Source organism: Chelmon rostratus, chromosome 8, assembly GCF_017976325.1.
Source record: "Chelmon rostratus isolate fCheRos1 chromosome 8, fCheRos1.pri, whole genome shotgun sequence".
NCBI lineage: Eukaryota > Metazoa > Chordata > Actinopteri > Chaetodontiformes > Chaetodontidae > Chelmon > Chelmon rostratus.
In genome coordinates this window covers 1,781,244-1,803,644 of record NC_055665.1, presented here as the reverse complement: position 1 = coordinate 1,803,644, position 22,401 = coordinate 1,781,244, and the positions used below count along the sequence as shown (strand labels likewise).

The 22,401-nt window shown below is 45.4% G+C and overlaps 1 protein-coding gene across 1 annotated transcript; it reads left to right on the top strand.

Annotated features, from left to right (window-relative positions):
- Positions 1-355: 355 nt before the first annotated feature.
- LOC121610597 (N-acetylglucosamine-1-phosphodiester alpha-N-acetylglucosaminidase-like) lies at positions 356-21,170 on the top strand. Its single transcript, XM_041942788.1, has 12 exons — positions 356-506; positions 3,058-3,263; positions 5,271-5,538; positions 9,655-9,794; positions 11,013-11,121; positions 14,351-14,479; positions 14,621-14,826; positions 15,114-15,161; positions 15,669-15,797; positions 15,936-16,067; positions 18,130-18,211; positions 19,911-21,170. The coding sequence occupies exons 1-12, from the start codon at positions 424-426 to the stop codon at positions 20,164-20,166; spliced, it is 1,788 nt and encodes a 595-aa protein (XP_041798722.1). The 5' UTR covers positions 356-423; the 3' UTR covers positions 20,167-21,170.
- Positions 21,171-22,401: the final 1,231 nt, after the last annotated feature.

The window sequence follows — 22,401 nt, the reverse complement described above, 5'->3', positions numbered from 1 at the left end:
ATTTGACTGTTTTTGCCAAATGAGTTGAATCACAGTTATCACATTAAATCTGACTTACCTCACTTTGACTTTTTCATAAATATGTCAAACTCTTGAACTTTTGACCTCACTACTATGAAAGTCAAAATTTGTTACAAGATAGATTATCTCAGAATTTTGATTTACTACAACTAATTAGGAAATAAGTAAGTATTATTTTCAGAATTATTACCTGGCAGAAATGGGCTTTCATCAGAGTGTTGAATTTTTATTCTGGACACAAAATTGCTGATTCTGACGGTCGGCCAACGCTAGGCTTTTATTTTGTAGACTAACAGGAAGTCGCGTGTTTTATTTTGTTTGCTCTGATGTCGTGTGCTAGCTGGATGATGTGGTGACCAGCAGGAGGCGAGGGGAGTTTGGAAGGCTAGTTTTCCTCCTCATATGGCAGCAGTGTCGGTGAAATGTCCGTTTGTATGGCTGCTGCTGTGGCTCTGCGTCCGGCTGTCCGAGACCCAAAAGACCCGGTAAGACCGCCGGTTCGTGTTTCAGCTAGCTGCTAATGTTAGCCTGCTAGCTGTTAGCCGAGCCGAAAGATTGAGGAAGTCTGTTTAAACTTGTTTCGTGCTGTTGTGACAGTTGAGTTAGCTGGCTAAGGATATTTTTAAACCTATAATGACTCAGTGGTTTCCTGCTAACACACTAAATACACAAATTCATGCTAACCTCAGACAGCTGTTGAGCAACAGCATCCAGGATACAAACTCTTATCAGAGTACAACGTTCACACATTTGACTGACTGACCTCAAACACAAAAGACCTTCAGTCCCCTCATTTGATTATACAAACAATTTCAAATCTGAGCCATTTTACTACAAAACAAGCGTGGGTAGTTTTATACCACCTCTTGTTATTTTGTTCTTGTTTTAACGGGAGATAACAAGACGTTTAGTCACAAGATGAATGCAGTTCTCACGGTTTGGTTTCGCTCCTCAAGGAAACAGGCGTCTCTGTGAAAGTGTTGCTGCAATTTGACGCTTTGACCACAAGGTGTCGCTGTTAGATTATACAGTCACAGTTAATGCAGTAAAGCCTGCACTCAAAACCATCTCCACCAACATCATAAAAGTCAATCAGTAACAGCAGATATGTTCAGGAGCAGAGGCAGTGAATGCTTCATATTTAATGAGTTTACTTAAGTTAATTTAATGTGTTTATTCTACTGTAGAGTTAAGAAAACCCTCCTGCTCTTAACATTTTAATATGGACAACACACCTTTAATTTTTGTATATTTAACAAAATCTAGAAGTTCAGCCCTTTGCAAAGGAAACTCTTCTTTGAACACACTGACTCTCAGTGTTTAGTTTTGACAGTGGCTTCTTTGGTTTGTGTCAGATTATATAAAGATTGTATAAATATAATATAAAGGTAACTCGAGGGGCCAAGGCCAAGAGTCCACTCTGAGCCAAAGACTTCATGCAAACTGGGCCACTAGTTTTTCCACAAACCATCTGAAAAGCAAACGGAGCTGAAAGCATAACGGAGGCGAGAAAGTGAGAAGAAGCTGATGTGATAACCTCATATCTGGCTTCGGCCTGTAAGGCAGACATGTCACTTCACACTCACTCTGTGGCCTCGACATTGCAGTTGCCTAAAAATGGACTCCCCCCCAAACCCCCCACCCCCCGCTGTGGTGAACTCAGTCTGACCTTGTTTGTGTGTTTGGTGTCTTCTGTTTAGTAAATGCTAAACTGGCTGCATGTGGTGCTTTTGTACCAGAGTCCTTTACAGCCTTCATCACACAGTCTGGTCATCAGGGGCGACCACCACCCCAGAACGACCTGCTCGTTCACGTCAGGGACTCGTTGACATGAGGATTATTCAGATTATTGATTGATCAGATTGTTTTTAAGCAAACAAACATGCAGCCTCGTTGAAGTCAAACTAAAAGAAGATTTGCTGCTTTCTTATGTCACTGTAGCGTCACTCTGATGCGACGCAGACTTTAGGAGGATAATGTCAGTGAACGTGAGTAAAACGCAGACTTTGCTTATTAGAATGTGCTGCAGGAAGCACAGACGTGGGGGAGGCGACCTCTGAATCACATGACGTCCCCTGGTAATGCTAGTCCCATGTGAATAGAGCATAAGTGACAAAAATCACTCCAGTATCTTAATTTCCTGTCCTGCCAAATGCATTGAGGGTTTTTTTTTTTTACAGTTTTGACATGTAAACCTGTCACCTCAGGGCCAAGAAGTCTGACCTTTGGTCTTTACAGCAGTTTGGTTGCAGAGAAGCTTCTCAGGAGAAACATTTCCAAATCGTTGTTGTTGTCACGTTTAAACGGCCGTCGAGTAGCAGCATAACGACCAGGTTAAACGTGAAAATAGCGAGGAGGCACAGCGAAGTCCGGGGAAAGTAGATAGAGGTTGGATTGTTTTGACACGCCAGGCCGGAGAGAAACCACAGCTCGGCTCTGTGGAAAACACATTCCTTCATGTGATGAAACCAGATTTTGTGATGAAATCTACCAACATGAAGTCTGACCAGCGCAGGGTTTATTTACCAACACTCAAAACATATTTTTACTTCCCCGGCGTCCTCAGAGGATTTGAGAGTTCGCTTTTAGCTCTTTTAGAGTTGTGGGAGTGTTTTGACTGTTTTTCTTCCTCTCAGCGAGTCACGGTCGGCCTCTGTGATTGGATGTGGAGGAACACATCGGCGGCGTTGTGGGCGTCATAAGCTCGGCTCGTTATTTCGGGGGGGTTTATTTCTCAAAAACAACAGTAGCAGTTAACTGAGAGAGCAGAAAATCTGCTGGAAGCAAAGAACGATCAACGTGTTTGCCTGATAATGACTCAAACAGTGCGTCCGAACTCTCTCTGCCCTCTTAGTCCAGACTGTTGACGCAACAGGAAGTGAAGTGGACTGACGGGTGTAGACGAGCTCAGAACTGGGACGATAGTTGTATTAATTCACGTAATAAACACACATAAGACACTTGTTATTTTCACGTTTTTTGCGTCTCTCTTCTTCTTCGTGTTTTTAGAAACATCTCCGTTCTCTCTCCTTGCAGCGTCTCCATGGACGATGACGTCCTGCTGCCGTACGCCCACGCCCACGGCCCCTCCCACTCTCACCGCCACGTCAGGGACTGTCAGCCCGTCGTTCACGGCAACGCCACCCACGAGAGCTGGCCCTCCAGCGACCGCGGCGGGCTGCCGGTGGCCGAGTCCTCGGTGTTCGTATCGGATGTGCCGGGAAGCTCCAGATGGGTTTACGGTCAGTGATGGAGTCACACGGAATGATTTATTGACCAAGTGCCGACTGTGTAAACAGATTCATGTTGAACCTGGACCCGATCCTTATTTCATGAACCTCTGGTTTATTGATCCGTCTGTTTATTTGCTCACTGACCTTTGATCCATTCGTGCAACTGACATGAAAACTGTTTACAAGAACCAGGAAAACTAGAAACCGTCACCATGCTGCCAATTTAACCAAACAGAGTAAAAGTTAAAGCTGCTACAAGGAGTTCTTAAAGGATAACTTTGGTTTTTTACAACCTTGACCTTATTTCTAGCATTAAATACGCCCATTTACTCACCCAGACAACTTTGGTGGCATTTGGAGTCGTTTTGAAGAAATTAGCCCCAGAGGAGTGGCGCGTATATCCGTATAATGCGAGTACTCGGGGCATCCATGCGCAGCCTCTATATAACGCATAATCTGCAGAAACTCGTTCATATTCCAATATTTAGTTATGATATGCTGGTGCTATTCCCCTCTGAGCCCGTGGTGGCATGTTATCAACATCCAGCGTCTCTAGGCAACTACCTCTACGTGGATGATGTCATTTCCGAACGCCGCGCGCTGTGTTATGTGTTGTGATACAGACATTTATTGACACATCAAGACGCGTATCTCCTGGCCGCAAGTCCCACTCTGAGCAACAGAGGCATTCCTCCTCTGTTGTCATCGATGAACATTGTCCACAAGAACACCACCAGTTACCGTCTACTCGTGGACGCGCAGCCGTTTGTTGTTGTTTGGCCAGCTGTTCCTCTCTCTGCCTCCGCGTCCTCCTTTCAAGGAGCTCCTCGTCCGTGTACTCTGGCTCAAAATCCACCGTAAACAAAGTCATCGTCCACCACCTCAGAGTCGGAAAAATGTTCATCCATTTTGTAAAAAATAACGCAAAACTACACCTAAACTAGCCGACCGCCGCAGAGTCAGCCGTGTTGTGGCTGGCTGCTTCGGTAATGACATCATCCACGTCAGAGGTAGTTGCCTAGAGACGCTGGATGTTGATAACATGCCACCACGGGCTCAGAGGGGGATAGCACCAGCACATCAGAACTAAACATTGGAATATGAACGAGTTTCTGCAGATTATGTGTTATATAGAGGCTGCATGGATGCCCCGAGTACTCCCATTATACGGATATACGCGCCGCTCCTCTGGGGCTAATTTCTTCAAAACGACTCCAAATGCCACCAAAGTTGTCTGGGGGAGTAAATGGTCGTATTTAATGCTAGAAATAAGGTCCAGGTTGAAAAAAACGAAAGTTATCCTTCAATACTGATGCATCCATGTGATCTACAGAGCAAACAAGACCGTCAGTGAGAGGATTGACTGTTTCTGTATGGTTGTTCTTAAAGCCTTTTAGCGGGAGAGAGAACTTGCAGCACACAGACCAGAAGAGCCTGGGCTTACCTGCGAGCCTGCAGGTTTCACCGTTCGTTAGCCAGTTAAAAGGAAGCAGGAGGGGATTTTAAATTTTGACTTTATTAGCTGGATTTGAGATCATTCAACTCGTCTTCGTGTATGCATTTGTGGCCAAACCGCAGTCCACTCAGCGTCCCGTGAGGAACTGCTGGCAGCCACAGGCGGGGTCAGCATGTGACGACAGTAAGAGAGGTGACCGATCATGTGAAAACAACAAAGGTTAGCGCAGATGCTGCTGTAGCCTCGGCCCGCATGGTTCGTCCCGTGTCGTAGAAAGTGAGATGTTTTTTCATCATAAAGCAGGTCCAGGTGATATTTAGACAGTGTGAAAGGATCAAAGCTGCACGCGGCCCGTATTCAGAAACTGAGCCTTTAAACGAGCCGTCAGGACTGCTGCGAGGTTGTGATGTCACTACCACCTGGGGCCCCGCCCCCAGCACAGCCGTGGTAATAAAAACACGTCACAGCTCATGTGGAGACATGAAATGTTGAAATGACCAGAACGAGTCCCTCGGGCACCAGATTCTCTTTCATCGCACCTCATTGCGTCTTTTGTCCAGGTCACATGACGGTGGTCCACGACCCGCTGAGGACGGTGTCGGTGTTGGAGCCCAGCGGGCCGGGCGGCTGCGGGATGAACCAGAGGGCCACCGTGGAGGAAACGGCCGAGGCCGCCGGGTGCCTGTACGCCCAGAACGCCGGCTTCTTTAACACAAAAACACACGAGTGCCTGGGTAACGTGGTGAGCGACGGCAGGAGGGTGCAGGACAGCGGGGGGCTGCAGAACGCCCAGTTCGGCATCAGGAGGGACGGCAGCCTGGTGTTCGGGTAAGAAGATCCATCAGGAGCCGAGACACTGACAAAAAGCTTAATGGTGATTTTTGAGGCGTAAATAGTTGGTTAAAGGGTCAGTTCACCCAAATGTTGTCCTCCTCACCTCAAGCAGTAAAACCAATATGGAATAATCCTTTTACGATTTATAAGGCTCCGTTTGGGGCAAAAAAAGTTAGCAGATCATGTTTATACATAAAGAGATGCTGACACCACAAAGCATGAAACAACAGGGGGTTTTGGCGACGTCATCCCCTGCAGCAGCTCGGGTCACATGACCCATCACTACCACCTGTTCACCGAAGCTCTTATAAACACCTGCATCAGCCCGCTCACCGAACCCAACAGCCAGAGTAAAGCTGCACAGTCCAGTCGACGAAAAACTTTATTTATGCAGCTGTTTTCTTCACAGTGTGACAAAGCGCTTCACAAAATAAGGTCACCACGGAGTCACCACGATTAACACATTTCTCATAATCTAATCTTCTTAACGATGCGTGGAGAAGAATCCAAACACTTCATCAGGCTTAATTAATTAGTTGAGTCATAACTCAAAGTGTTTTTCGCCGTGGTCGTGGACGCTGAGCTGATGAGGCCAGATACTGTTCGGCTGTCGGCTAGTTTAGCTGTAGTTTGGCACAGCTGTGGTTCGTTGATGCGTATCCGTAGCCGACCGCCGCAGAGTCAGCCGTGTTGTGGCTGGCTGCTTCGGAAATGACATCATCCACGTCAGAGGTAGTTGCCTAGAGACGCCGGATGTTGATAACATGCCACCACGGGCTCAGAGGGGAATAGCACCAGCATATCAGAACAAAATATTGGAATATGAACGAGTTTCGCCGCAGATTATGCGTTATATAGAGGCTGCGCACGGATGCCCCGAGTACTCGCATGATACGGATATACGCGCCGCTCCTCTGGGGCTAATTTCTTCAAAACGACTCCAAATGCCACCAAAGTTGTCTGGGTGAGTAAATGGTCGTATTTAATGCTACAAATAAGGTCCAGGTTGTAAAAAGCTAAAGTTATCCTTTAATAACACGCCAAGATGTTTCAGTCAGCACGCCGGCAGCTTTTATTGTGATGGTGCACCGCCATCGTTGTTCATGAGGTTATCACCTGTGCTGGAATGTGTCTTTAAACACTGAGGAGCTGCACTTTCAGCCTCCTCGCTGTGCACCTGACCCCCCAGCTCCGCTCCCGCTTCACTGTGCTGCCGGACTCCTCTCAGCCGTCAGCCGAAGTAACACACGTGGAATTTAGCGACTTCCTGTTTGCATGGACCAGTAACTTTAGTGAACTATTCAAAAACAATTCACGGATGATGCGTTCACGTCAACATGAGTCAGTGTGGCTCCGGTCCAGCCAGTCACAGTGAAGAGACATTTACTTGTTTTCAGACTGGAAAACAACACATTCTTCTTCTTCTTCTTCTAAATATTACTCACTGACAATGATCCAAACATTGAAAACACGCTGCTCAGAGATGATTCAGAAGTCAGGATACATCTGCGTGTTTATAATGCCGCTGTGAGGTCAGCACTCGCCCACCACATAAACTAACACTCAGTTTATCTGTAAACCATGAAAACGTTCATTTAGCCTGTTTGTTTGATACCTGAGGTCAGCGATCTGGATACAGCCGCCGCCGTGCAGCTCGTTCCTTCAGTGCGAACATGTTGTCCTGAACCCGTCCGCTGCTAACAGACACACCTCTGATTTAAAATAGATAATGTTGCTCCATCTACAAAATGCAGCTTTTGTCTCAGCGCGACGCCACAGCTGGTAAACATGAGGCCCGGATCAGATCCTGTATGTGCTCAAACATGGAAATAAATCCGTCAGAAGTCAGATTTCTGCCTCTTCTCTAAATCAGGAGGAATTCTCCTTAAACCCCTGAAGTCCATTTCTGTTTAACAACATGTCAAACCTGCAGACAGAAACCGGGGTGGAATAACTGTCAGTGAGCAGCATCTCAAAAATCAGGTCTTTCTCTCTCCATCTGAAGGTCGTTTGCACTTTTCATTAGATTGTTGGAATTCACTGTTTTCAGGATTTAAAGCCAGAAATCGGTGTGAAACGCACCACACAGCCACTGCTAACTGTCAGGATGTTAGTGCTTTATCAAAGAGCAGCGCCTGCTGTAAGACGCAGACATGAAGGTGATTTGAATGGGAATCATTTCCCAGCAGCCTTTGCTCTGGATGACATCACAGTCTGCGTAATTTAATGTAATAATACAGGAAAGTTTCAGAAAAGTTACTTGAGAAGAATCCACTTATGGATGAAACAATCAAATGAGGACGACTGTCGGTGATGGAAGAAGTTCTGAGCTCTTTTGCTGAGATAAAAGTAATAAAACCTCTGTAGAAATACTCAAAAGTACAAGTACTGCATTCAAAATTGTAAGTAAAGTTAAAAAAATACAAAAATATTGGCATTAAAAATAGTTTTAATCTAAGTTCATTATGCAAAATGTCCCAATTTTAAATAATGTTTCTGATTATATTTATTATTGATACATTAATGTGCCCCCCCCCCCCCCCACACACACACACACACAGATCTTATCTTAATCTATAATTATACGTCACAACTTGTTTGTTGATGTATCTCACATTATTCATTGGAATCTGTACAGTCAGTAGAGTACGTGATTAAATGTAGTGGAGTAGTTAGAGAAGTTAAAATATAAATACAAAGCAGCACAGTAGAAATACTCAAGCAAAGTACAAATACCTCAAAATTGTTCTTAAGTACAGAACTTGAGTAAATGTGTTTAGTTGCTTTTCACTGATGTCTGTGTTCCTCTAATTCAACAAATGAAATAGCTGCCAAATGGAGGTACTTTGAGGTTTGTTGATAATAATATTACTAATTAATCTGGTGGAAACTGGTTCCAGTAACATTTTAAAGAAGCTGAATATTACTGTTTTTTTGCTTTGGTTGTATTCGTGTCTCCTCTCTATGTAAATGTGTGCATGCTGGTTCACCGTCAGGTCTCGCTGGGACACTGCAGTGGAACGCCCCCCCATCATTAATGTGATAAGCTCAACCTGTACGTCTCCTGGTGTGACAACAAGCTGGTTGACAGACGTTTAGTGTCAGTTAAGGTGAACAATCCAGAGATAAAAACATGATGTTCACAGACAGGACAGTGTGTTAACCAAGAAATATCAGACTAAAACACACAAAATACCACCAATACCAGTTTACCAGCTGGTTTCTGCACCCACCAGACATATACTGTAGTTCTATTTATACAGAAACACTTCTGGCTGGCTGTAATTTAAGGTTAGGTAATATAAGGTGAGGTGATCCCTCACCCTGAGCTGAGGTAACATTATAGGAGTAAAAATAACCCGAGGAGTCAGAGCGGTCAGAGTTGTTGTATAACTGCACCTGTGGCGTCGCGCCAGGTGCCAGCACATCAGTCTGAACTGCTGGATGTGGGTTAAACTTGTTAGAATGGTCTGAACTGACTAAAGGAGGAACTGCTTTGATGAAATGTGATGGTTGACTGCTGAGGAACAAGGGAAAAGAGGATTTGTCTTCAGGAGGAGGTAGAATGACGATACAGCAGTGATAGACAGACATAACAACATAAAGCAGGATTAACGTCGTCCCTTTTAGATAATTTGCTTTTTGTAATAATTAGCTCTTAAAATGAAATTGGACTGATTTTTTACCTTGTTCACCACCATAGTTTAGCATGTTAGCATGCTAACATTTGCTCATAAGAAAACTAAACCCAAAACGCAGCAGAGGCTGATGGGAACGCCATCAGTTTGTGTTCGTATTTGGTCGTAGATCAAAGTGAGATTTTGACCTGATGATTGTCCTGGAGGAAAAGTCGGAGGGTCAACAAAGTCATTACAGTTTCCTCTGGGGGCCACATGAATGTGTGAACCAAGTTTCATGACAATCCATCTAATAGTTGTTTAGATATTTCATTGTGGATCAAAGTGATCAACAGACAGGCCAACACTTCCGCCCACAGAGCCTCGGCTCGGGTTATTACTGAATCACAGGCAATAATGGCAGAAACATAAGAAGATGATACTCAGTGAGAAAATGTGATGTCTTGACTTTCTGCCTCTCCTCCTTCCACAGGTATCTGTCACAGGAGGATGTTCTGGACCAGTCCAACCCGTTCGTCCAGCTGGTCAGCGGCGTGGTGTGGCTGTTGAGGAACGGCGAGGTTTACATCAACCAGAGCCTGACGGCCGAGTGCGACAAGACGCAGGAGACAGGTGCACGCCGTATATTCACATTCACACTGCAAAGAATTGAACAGCTTCAGGATGAAATCCAGTGAATCTGCTCCAGAAGGTGAATTTCAGGACACGAGTTCCCGTAGTGACTCACAGATTGTCAATAAACCTGGTTTCTGGAACTGCAGCTTCCACGAGGGATCAGGGGTTTCCCTGAATTTCAGTTCAACAGACCGAGTTACAACAGCCATCGGTCCCGCTTTCGAGAACACCCCCCCCTCCTCATCCAGGACCGGTTCACCTGACCTCGGCCCAGGCTGGGGGTAGAAACTGGATCAGCTTCAGATCAGCAGTGATAAAGTGTAACAGTATCTCAAAGCGCTGCCATGTCGCGTTTACACAACACAAACTGGTCTGTGACCCGCCGTGACTCCAACACACCCCACAAACACAACACGGCCGTGTTTGATTAACAGTGACAAGAGTGAAACTGTGAGCAGCAACCGGAGTTAACATCAGCTGTCAGGACAGCACACGCCTCGCACGCACGCACGCACGCACGCACGCATGTAAAACCAGCGAGGATGAGTTTTCCCAGAACTGCTCTGTGAACGTATGAACACATGACTGTGGTATAAACCTCTGTATCCACTCCATCAGTATATCCATATATACGTGTTTCATACTGTTCAGATGGAGTGAAATCTGTCAGCCAGCGGCAGCAACCATGTAATCATCAGCTGACTAAACAAACAATGATGTACGTCGGTTCAATCTTCACATTTCTTTACCTTCAAACTTTGCATTTCTTTTAGTTTTATGCTTTGACACCAGTGTGTTTAAGGTCTGGTTAGGTTTCACCACTCGCTTAGGGTTAGGACAAGATCAGATTTGGCTTTTCTCGCCCTAAACATGGCTCATAAATGTCCTGACGTCTTGTTAAAAGTGCCATTTTTGTTGCGGCAAACATGGCTGTAAAATATCCCGACATGTCGTTAGCATTACCTGCTGACGTCGCCACAAACATGCTGAAAAATGTTCTGATGTCTCGTTAAAATTACGCGGCTTTGCTGCCACAAACACGGGTTGACAGGAATCTGCCAGCTGTCGCCATAACAACCGTCCTCCTGATGAGAAAGTCAGCTCATATACATGTAGCAGTAATCCTGATGAATCACTTTGACGCCTGTTTGTTGACAAATAATCAGCAGCGTGGACAGAAGTGTCTTACATAGATCTTTTTTTGCACTCTCACAGGTGTTTTCCGAAATTTCGTGGACGTGGTGTCGGCCAGGACGGCGGTGGGCCACGACGCTGAGGGCAAGCTGATCCTGGTTCAGATGGATGGACAGACTGGAATAAGAGGGTAAGAGCTGGAGGTCGATGCTTGATGCTTTTATCCGGAGCAGCGGCCTCCTGTTCCCTCCTGAACATCCGCTCAGCTGCATGAATCAAATGGAGGTTTCATATAAATGCTTTTTATTCACACCCCCAGTAAGTGGATGAAAGAGCCTGTCTCTCTCTGGGGAGGAAAGAGAGAGCAGACACCAATGTGGATGATTTAATTTATTCCATTAAAACAAAGCGACTCGCGGTGAGTCAATACAAAGTGCCCCCGAGCAGGAAGGACTGTAAATGTGCAGCGTTTGAATTTGCATGCCGGAGCTCCGCTGAGCCGAAACCAGACTCGAAAAACGAGCTCCAGGCTCTTCTCTCTGTTCACGGTCAAAACATCTTCGGCTTGTCTCCATGGTGATTAGTGATTAGGTTAAATAAAGGTTTTACAACCTTCATTAGCTGCTTAGATGTTAGCATATCCTGATGAAGAAGAAAGCAAGACTAAAACTCTAACGAAGCAATCAGTGCTAAGTTTTGATATTTAAAACTAAACGCTACGATCAGTGCTGCAAAGGCCAAAGACCAGCAGCCCCATACTGGGAACACTGGTCACAACACGGTGCAATGTGGCACATGCACGTATTCGACAGGTCTTTTTGCTTCCTGATCGTTTCGATGTGGGACAAAATGTCGTCACAGAAATCAGACAAACAGCAGTGATCAGGGTCTTAAAAGAGGCTCAGTGAGATCAGTGAACTGCATCCACAAAGTCGTTAAATTACCGTCGACTAACGAAACGTTTTCCTTCATGCAAAGACGAAGATGGTTATGACAGTTATTGTCTCGGTGGTTACAGCTTTTCAGTTTTTTAGTGGCTTTTTCTTTGTTGTTTGTTTTTTGGGCTGAGATCCGGTCCAGGATTACAGGATATTTTCCTGCTGACTCAGATGTCACCGTGTGTTTTTATATGGTGGACAGATTCTTCTTCATGTGTCTGCTGTGTACACTGCTCTACCTTAACCAGCGTATTGTTTAAATGTGGTCATTCTTTAATGACAGTGGGTGGTGACTGGGATGTGTCGTGGACAGGACTGGTTTTAATATAACAAAGAGGATTCCTTGACAAACAGCCTTGCAGCCTTGTACGTTGTAGACATACGGAGGTCAATGCAGCCCTGTGATGAAGGTTTGGTATCTCAAGCATGTGGAAAGCTTCTGGCCTCGTTTACAACTGAGATTCCTTTTACGAATTCCTATAAACACACACAAATATCATCAGACTGCTTTATGTTGTCTGTAATGCGATTTTTAAACAGAAAACTGACGCATCAAACAAGCCACTCGACACACTGAATGTGTTTAAAAGTATTAAATAGATAATGAGAGTGATGATGCTGGTGGAGGTGAAGGAGAAAAGGCAAAAGATGGAGGGAGGTGCCAGAGTGGGTGGAGAAGATAAACAAACGGATGGTCATAGTGATAAATCGGGGTGCGGTAAAAAGCATTTGAACCTCTGAACGGGTTGGTTTGTGGGCTGAACTAATACACCAACAGGCTCGTGTCTCCTCACCCCGCTAAGACCTCTCCACCAATCGATCGCATTGACCTGACTCCCCCCACCCCCACCCCCACCCTGCGTGCAGCGAGCCTGCAGCACCCCTGGAGATTGATGCTCTGGCCTTAATGATCTGCCTTTGAAAAGCACAACAAGCTGACATGTCTGAACATATCTGCCGCTCTGTGTGCATCTCCACTCAATATCAGGCCACCAGCTGCTCAATAAAACATGTGAAGCCAGCCCCCTCCCACTCACAGACTGACCCTCGTGAATGTCAGCAGTCATTACTCGGTCCGTTTGTATGAACTGTCCTGTTCATGTGCGCAGACCAGGTCGACGGCCGAGAGCCAAAAATCAGCCAGTCCGTGCTGCTCCTGGTTTTTATGTGTGAAAATAAATTAATGCTAATTATTTTTAGGACCATGAGGAGCCTCTGCTCGTCAGACTTTGCTTCAGCTCAGCTCCGCTTTCGTCTGGTTGTTGACATACTCTTACCTAGTAATATGGATCATATTAGCATGTGTGTACGCTAAACGTTTCATATATTACACCTGTTATCTTGGCTTGTTAGCATGCTAATGTTAGCAGTTTAACATGCTAACAAAAAACTAGCAAAAAAGACATCTGAAAACACTTTCATCGACATTAAAGGATAACTTTCGTTTTTACAACCTGGACCTCATTTGTAGCATTAAATACGACCATTTACTCCCCCAGACAACTTTGGTGGCATTTGGAGTCGTTTTGAAGAAATTAGCCCCAGAGGAGCGGCGCGTATATCCGTATAATGCGAGTACTCGGGGCATCCATGCGCAGCCTCTATATAACGCATAATCTGCAGAAACTCGTTCATATTCCAATATTTTGTTCTGATATGCTGGTGCTATTCCCCTCTGAGCCGGCGGTCGGCTAGTTTAGCTGTAGTTTGGCACAGCTATGGTTCGTTATTGCGTATTCGTAGCCGACCGCCGCAGAGTCAGCCGTGTTGTGGCTGGCTGCTCGCAGCGCCCGGCGTTCGGTAATGACATCATCCACGTCAGAGGTAGTTGCCTAGAGACACCGGATGTTGATAACATGCCACCACGGGCTCAGAGGGGAATAGCACCAGCATATCATAACAAAATATTGGAATATGAACGAGTTTCGCCGCAGATTATGCGTTATATAGAGGCTGCGCATGGATGCCCCGAGTACTCGCATTATACGGATATACGCGCCGCTCCTCTGGGGCTAATTTCTTCAAAACGACTCCAAATGCCACCAAAGTTGTCTGGGGGAGTAAATTGTCGTATTTAATGCTAAAAGTAAGGTCCAGGCTGTAAAAAACGAAAGTTATCCTTTAAGGCTTTTAACCCCAAAATGCAGATTATGTACCTCGACTGCCGGCCTTTGACTGCTGTTGGGCATCCATTTGTTCACCTGCTCAGGTGCTTCCATACTGTTAAACGCCAAGTTGGATATATCAAAGCTCTGTAAATCAAAATTAGCTTCCAAATCCCAACAGTCATTTGGAAACTTTGAGCTGTTGGTGACTCTAGATGAAAAGTCAGAGGAGTCTGTAGGTTTAATCCTCTGGGGACCATGAATGTCTTCACCAAATTTGATGTTGGTCCGTCTCATAGTTGCTAAGATACTGTTGTGACGGACTGTCAGACTGCCAGCGTTTCCTCATTTCCTGTCGTCTGCTGCGTCTGTGCAGAATGAGTCTTTGGGAGATGGCTGAGTTTCTGAAGCAGTATGGAGTCATCAACGCCATTAATCTGGATGGAGGCGGGTCTTCCACCTACGTGGTCGATGGCTCATTGGCCAGCTACCCCTCTGATCACTGGTGAGCCAGCTCATGCTCATAGTCCTGACTCCACTTTCAGACCTTCTTCTAGTTCTCTGCCATGAAATGTTGCAGTGACAGATGTGATCTGGAGCTGTTCACCTTGTCACCTGTTGCTTTTTGCGCATCCTCCTCTCGCAGTAAACCGGACAGCAGGTGGCGCTGCGCCCGGCGCGTTTCCTCCATCTTGTGCGTTCACCAGCGGCGCTGCCAGCCGGCGAACTGCAGCGGACACGGAGACTGCGTGGACGGACGCTGTCAGTGCCAGGAGGGCTGGCGGGGCGAGGCCTGCGACTCTCTGGTGTGTCAGCCGCCGGCCTGCGGCCCCCACGGAGTCTGCACCGCCAGTAAGTGTGGAGGTGGAGCTCAGCTGCAGCAGGTGGAGGAGAACCAGACAGACAGTGACCTCTGTGAAGCACCAACAGTAACACAAACTGACACACATTAATGTATCAGTAAATATAATTCAGTAATATTATATAATACATAATGAACACTTTTACTTTTGGTACTTTAAGTGTGTTTTCATGGTGGTACTTTTAAATGCAGGACTCTGAGTGCTTCGTCCACTGCTGGTTGTCGACACATTGTGTATCTGTATGAAGTGTTTCTGTCTGTTTCCTGTGTGTTGCAGATGGTTGTGTCTGTGATGCTGGGTGGAGAGGAAACAACTGCAGCCATGGTAATCAGGAGGCATGCACACGCACACGCACACATACACACACACACACACACAAAGTTCAGCTTTGACACACAAGCTGTTTTTAACTCAGAGGAACGGAGACTCTGCTCTGCTCCTACAACTACAGTTTTAGCCAAAACATTTTAGCCATGCTAGCAGCAGAGCAGTGTTGGTTGGCTGGTTGGTCCACCGCAGTTTGTTCCAGGCCGAAATATCTCAACTTTACTTCGATGGACTGTGCTTTGTGTTTATTTCTAATTAGCATGTATTAGCATGCTAACATACTGAACCAAGAAAACCAGGCCATTAGACCTGCTAAACACCAGCATTTAGCATCATCATTGTGAGCATGTTAGCATGTTAGCGTGCTGATGTTAGCATGCTGATGTCAGCATGTTAGCGTGCTGATGTTAGCATGTTGCCCAAAGCATCACTGTGCCCTCAGTGCGGCCTCACAGAGCGGCGAGCTGCTGTTACTGCGACACTGATTTCTTCTCTTAATTAAAGAGTGCCTCCCAGGTTTCTACGGTGACGACTGCAAACAAGCCTGCACCTGTGCCAACGGCGGCTCCTGCGACCACGTCCACGGACGCTGCACCTGCCCCTCAGGTTTCCACGGCAACACATGCGAACAAGGTAGAACTGCGTTGTGTTATGGCATGACCAGTTACACCACATTACGCTAGGTGTCTCTTAACCAAAACTTCAACAATCCAAAAGCTACGAACATTAAGTTCTCCTCTTCTCCACTTTCACTCTGCCTCTGTGTGTCAGCGTGTCCTCTGGGTTTCTTCGGCCCGTCCTGCGCCCAGGAGTGTCGCTGTGACGACCTGTGTCCATGTGACCCGCAGACAGGAAGCTGCAACGCCACCCTGCGAGGAGAGAGCAACTACACTTTACACAGAGGTAAACACACACACACATGAACACACACTCACGTATACACACATAGTGGTTGTTACGTCAGTCTTCATTCATCCAGCTGATCACTGTCATGATTAGCTGCAGGTTTTTCAGCTCAATGACAGAACTGGTTTTGACACGATTATCTACCTGCAGCATTGCAACTGCTTCCTCCTCCTCACCCTCACTCCCACAGTACACACAGAGAGATTATAGTGTGTGTGTGTGTGTGTGTGTGAGTGTGTGCGTTTGTGTGTGTTTGTATGTGTGTGTGTGTGTGTGTGTGTATTGGATGTGATCCTTGTTGTGGCATATCGTCGTCTGCTGCAGGTTTTTCCATTAACCTCCGCTCATTTACTTGTTGATGAATTTGCTCTCTGACCTCTGATCATCATGTTCTCCACTATTTATTAATGTGGTGACAGTGTGTGTGAGGGGTGGATATACTGACCATGTGTGACGCCGAATAAGATCCAAACCAACGGGGTGTTTATCAGTGTTGAAGTGTGTTTGCTCACAGCAGCTCGTTCTTTGTTCTGTCAGTGCAAACACAGCAGCGCTGTATCAACTCAACTGGGAGGACTGGAGATCTTACTCATCTGCACATCTGCTCCCAGTACTCCTCATCCTCTGTAGCTCTGACACAGTTCATCCCCTCCTGCTCTGTATCACACAACGAGAGACTGAACAGCCTTTTCTGGTTTCTATAATCTGCAGCTTTCAGATTCCAGTAAACATCTAACAGCAGCTCCTCTGCACAGAGTCTCGCAGGTGTAGCTCGACACGTCGACAGGTTCAAAAGTTACACCTACCAGCACTTCTAAAGCTCACTGATTAACATTAACATCATCACCTCCACCTCCTCACTCACACCAATCACTTAAGGTGGTATTGATCCTCTCAGCTCACATCTCCCAAAATATCAAACTGTTCCTTTAATCAGCTGTTCAGATTGCTAACGTGTGCTGTCGAATTGCAAATCATTTCCTTTAAATTGCTCTTTTGTTTCGTCAATTTTGTAATTCTAACCCTCAAATTACTCAGATGGTGAGTTTTGAAGTACTTTCCCTCAAACAAATATTGGTATCACATGAGATTCGCGTTGTTCAGCATGTTTGACATTTTGCACAGGAAACTACAATAGATAGATAGATAGATAGATATACTTTATTTATTTATTTTAGATAGATATACTTTATTTTAGATAGATATACTTTATTTATTTTGTTTGTTTTAACCTTTATTTGACATTTTGCACAGGAAACTACAATAGATAGATAGATAGATAGATATACTTTATTTATCCCAAGCTGGGAAACTGCAGTGCAGCAGCAGCATTACACACAGTGAAATAAGTGAAAAAATTGTGAAATAAGACTATAAAGAGCAAACTATACATAATAAAATATCAAAATAGCGAGCAGTAAAAAGATTATATACATAATAATAAAATAGCAAAATAGAAAACAGTAGTAATAAAAAGTATTGCACAAAAAGAATATCTACAGCAAACGGCAGTGTGTAGAAAATAAAGTGTACCGAGACTGTAAGCATTACACACCGTGAAAAAAGTGAAGATTTGTGAAATAGGACTAAAAAGAGCAAACTATACAGAATAAAATATCAAAATAGCGAGCAGTAAAAAATTATATACATAATAATTAAAATATCAAAAGTAGCAAACAGTAGTGGTACAAAGTATTGTATTTTTTATTATTATTATTTTACAAGAAAGGTGAAAAGCGATATTAGCAAACCTTTTTGTAACTAAAGTTTTTATCTCGATTCTTTTTTCTCAGCTCATTGACCTGTGGGCCATGAACTCTGAGGGGAAACATATCAGTCTCATAGAAATATTGATCCTGCATTATTGATCGGATGTTTTTGTCTCTTTCTCTGAAGTGTCGAAGATGTTCGACAGAAGAATTAGAATGAAAGTTTCAGAATGTTTGTTTAAATCATAAGAACGAGTGTCTGTGCAAGTTCAGGTCAGAGAGCAAGACTGAGCCGATGTCTTCTGTTATTCACCCAGCTCTTCCTCTTCTTCTCCTCCTCCTCGCCACAGCTGGACACTGTCTGGCCAAACAGATGTTTGCATCTTGGAGACGAGATGAAGAAGCTCACAGAGAGCAGCCTCATCTGACAGAGTAAGTGTCAATGGTCGAGACACACACACACACACACACACACACACACACACACACACACACGTTCAGGACAACAGAAGAAGAAGAAAGAGCAGGAAGGTTTGTTTTTTGCCTCTTTAGCGTTTTCTTTGTGTAATTGACAGTTGGTAGATGTAAATGTTAAACTCGGCCAGTTTATCTCCTCTTCGGCCTCTTCATCATCTTCTGTCAGTGTGGCTCAAAGTGAATCCACCAGAAATAAAATGAAAAATTCTTCGCGGCTGATTTTAAGTGAAGGTTTTTTTTTTGTTGGCGAGGAATCGCAGCCGTGCCACATTTCACAGTTTGATGTGAGATGTTTAAAAAGAGTCTCTGAATAATGGAGTCCAGGCCGGCTTTCGGCTTCGCGTGTAAACGAGGCCGACGCCGAGGACGGGCCGCATTCATTAGCCTCCTTACCTTTCACATGCAAGTGAGGAATTGTTCGTTGTTGCCATGGTTTCTGGAAAGCGCTTTGTGAACGGGTACGCTGGTCACAGATGGAGGAGAGGGCCTTTTTTTTTGTTTGTTTTAACCTTTATTTGACCAAAAGAGGGAAACATCTTAGCTGAAGCAGCCGTCGGCAGCGTGAGTGGGGGGGCAGCAGAGGGTTGCAGACGTTTTCTCCTGGACTTCACCTGGTTGTGCTACAGTTCTGTTCAAATGTCCACTGGAAGAGTTCCTGAAGCACAACGAGCGGATTTCCATCAGTTTAAAGTTGTTTTGTTGACTTTTTTTGTGTTTTTCAGAATCAGAAATCTTTTTTTTTTTTTTTGACACGTAGGTTCTCACATTCAATGAATCTGCCTTCTAATTCATTCAATGGTGCTTAAAGGTCACAATAACCATAGTAAGAGAAAAGGAAAAACATGTCCTACAACAGCCATAAATAGAAAGTTACAATGAAAATATGTCAAATATCTGTTTCAAAATGAAAAAAGCTGCAAAGTGTTTAAATTTAAGAGGATGCAATGTGCAAAATATTGACTGAAAAATGTGCAAATGTGCATGAGATGAAGAAAATGTGCAAAAGATTTGCAAAACTGAGTTTGATCAGTAGCAGATGAGTAAAGTTTAATCTGTGTCTTCAGCTGTTTCCGGTCGTGTCAGATTGATTTCAGTCATGTTCTACAACTTGTTTCTGTATTTCCTGATTAGTTGATTTTAGTAACAGGAAGCCTGCCCCCCCCTCTCTTGTCTCACTCTCTCGCTGCTCACTTACAGACCAGGAAAGCTAGGTATGCCGTTTGTTTGCGAAGACAAAGTCCAACAAATGCATCGCTGAGTCCTCGTGCTGTGTCAGACGTCAGTGAATGTGGGAGTTCAGAAACAGTCCAGTGATGTTGAGCCTCAGAGACTCTGAACCAGCCTCTCCGGCTAAAAATAGACCCGTCGTGTAAAAATAGAGACGAAGACGAGCTGTAGGTGAGACGTCCTGCTCATCCTCTCAGTGTTTGTGTTTATATGCGCTTACTGTGTGTAACCAGGTTGCAGTCATCTGATTGGTTGGCTAACCAGGTGGATTCCTCCTGAAGAACGTCAGTTATCGGTTATTTAATTACTCCGTCACATTTGTCCCTTTGCAGCTTCGGTACTGACGCACCAAACTCTGATCAGGCTTGTGACGTTCGCAGATCTGAAAACGAATCAGATCCGTCTAACCTTCTCTGTCTCTCCTTAGGCGTACCTGGCTGATGGTCACCTTCACTCTGGCCTCGCTGCTCGCCGTCAGCCTCCTGGTTCACCTCCTGCCAGCGTGTCGCGGCTCCGCGGCGGCTCACACCCCCGCACGTCGAGACTACACCTACGTCCCTCTGAACGACATCAACGGAGCCGCTTCGCGTGCCGGAGGAGACGGCGGGAAATCCACGAAAGGGGTTTTCAGGTTGGACGACTCGGACTCTCAGGACGAGCTCTGGTCTCCGCCGCGCTCGTAGCTGTCGGGAGGACGACGAGCGAGGACGCTCTTTGCACAAAGAGAACAGCTGAGTCTCGCTGGATGGACTCAGTCTGACTCGGCTCAGTTAATCTCACGGCTCAGACCTTCAGATCTGATCATCCTGAGAGGAGGTCGAAGCTTTACTTTGCTCCGGATGTCTGACTGCCGCTCCGGAGCTCAGGAGGTTTTCAGCTCGTCGTCATGTCGACTGATGAACTTTGACCTCTAACCAGGGCCCTGTATCATCAAGCGAGTTTCGTTTGTTATCCAACGATTTTCGAGCTCAACTCAGGTTTTCCAGCATCACAAAGCTGGTTCACTTTGGTCACCATGGTAACTGGGTTAGGTCACCATGGTAACGTAAGCTGCATGGCTAACCCGCTTCGGAGTGCGTCTGACGATTTTCAAACCCACTTTGGATCCACCTCCGCTGGTTTCTGAGGAAAGCCGGCTGCTTTTCCATGGAAACGGCTGTTATGCGGGAAATGTGACAGTTAGGCCACAGTAGGTTGGAAAATAGCGATGTGGCGCTCTGAATTTCCTGTTTATCAGACCACGAATGAGACTAAAGTTAGCTCGCTAGTGTTGGCACGGCGGCAGCTGAAGAGGCGTAATGGGAACGCAGCCGTCAGTTTCATCCAAAGTGGGCTGGAAAAACGATAAGACGCCTCATGGGGCCGACTGCTGACCAATCAGAACGCCAAAAAAAATGGTGTCATCATTCCTACAGGGTCCTGGAATGGACAAAAGTAGCAAGTTTAGTGAAGACCAATAGAGACGTTTTTAATATATCAATTGAATGACTTAAACACCATGATAATGTTAATAAATAAAGATCAAGATTATTTAAGTAGGAACCATTTTTCCCCCAACGGAGTTTCGCCTACTTAGTCCCACTACACCTCCAGGAGGCTAGGCGGTGAACTCTGGCGTCCCAGAGGTACCCCCCTAGTGCCAGTTCACACTGCTCCTACACAATCCAAACAGCACCGCCACGTTCAACTGACCCAGAGATGCTCCAGGTAGTGGCCAGTACCGATGCTACCATTTAGCTAATGCTAATGCTAAGAAGAACAGAAGAAGACAATACAGTTCCGATGCTACCATTTAGCTTATGCTAATGCTAAATGCTAACTGCTAACCGCTACCTGCTAAGAGGAACAGAAGAATTAATTAATTATAACTACATGTTAGCTTAGTTTTTTATGGAGATTATAATCGTACATACAACCCTGATTCCAGCAAAGCTGAGACGCTGTAAAAAACCAAACAGAGTATGATCGTTTGCTATCAATGCTTTGCATCAATACATCTTATCTGTTACATAAGACAATATATTTAGTGTTTGACATCATCACAGGTGAACAGGCTGATTGGTAACAGGTGATAGTATCATGACTGAAAGGCTCAGTGGTTCACAGCGAGGATGGAGCGAGGGTCAACACCTTGTCAGCACATTAGGAAACACAGTTTGACTGTTAATGATCGATGACACAGAGCTGGATTAAAACAGCTTCATGATACCAGTCCAGGATCTCAGCGAACCAGGTAACCCAAAGAGAGCCAGACTGAGTGTCTGAGACTGTTTGTCTCAGTTTGCTGCTGCTGTGGTGTTTCTGAAGTTTCTGACGTCTTTTCTGTGTTTATGTAGGTCGTGAGGTTTTAGAAGCATCGTTTCTGCCTCTGACTCACTTATTCTGTCTTTGTCCACCCAGCTGCAGCTCTGCCGCGCCGTCAGGTCACCTGACCTTTTCCTGTGTCCTGGTTGTTGATGTGCAGAGTCGTCCGCTCTGCTGCGACGTCCGGGTCAGCTGAGGCGGAGGTTTCACCCGCAGGTCACTGCACCGTTAAGGCCATTTCTGCCCACTGTCAGTTCACTGAGGCGTTCGCTTGACCTCTGACCTCCACCACGGGCGCTCGCTGTGATGAGTTCATGTGAAAACCTCTCGCCGTTCTAGTTTCAGCTTCCTGCCCTGAGTTAAACTGATGTGTGAGCGAGAGGTCAGAGGGAGGTGAGGAACTTTCTTTATTCGGATCCTCATCAGCTTCCACAACATGGCTGCTGGTTTCTGTGAGGTCAAAACAAAACAAGAGCAATAAAAAGTCACAGTGTCATAAAAAACTCAGCACAAACCAAATCCAAAGACCATAAACTGCAAACAAAGACAAAGAAAAAGTTTCTAAAGAAAAGCATCTTCCAGGCAGAAGAGCCTCCATAAAGATCAGTTCTCAT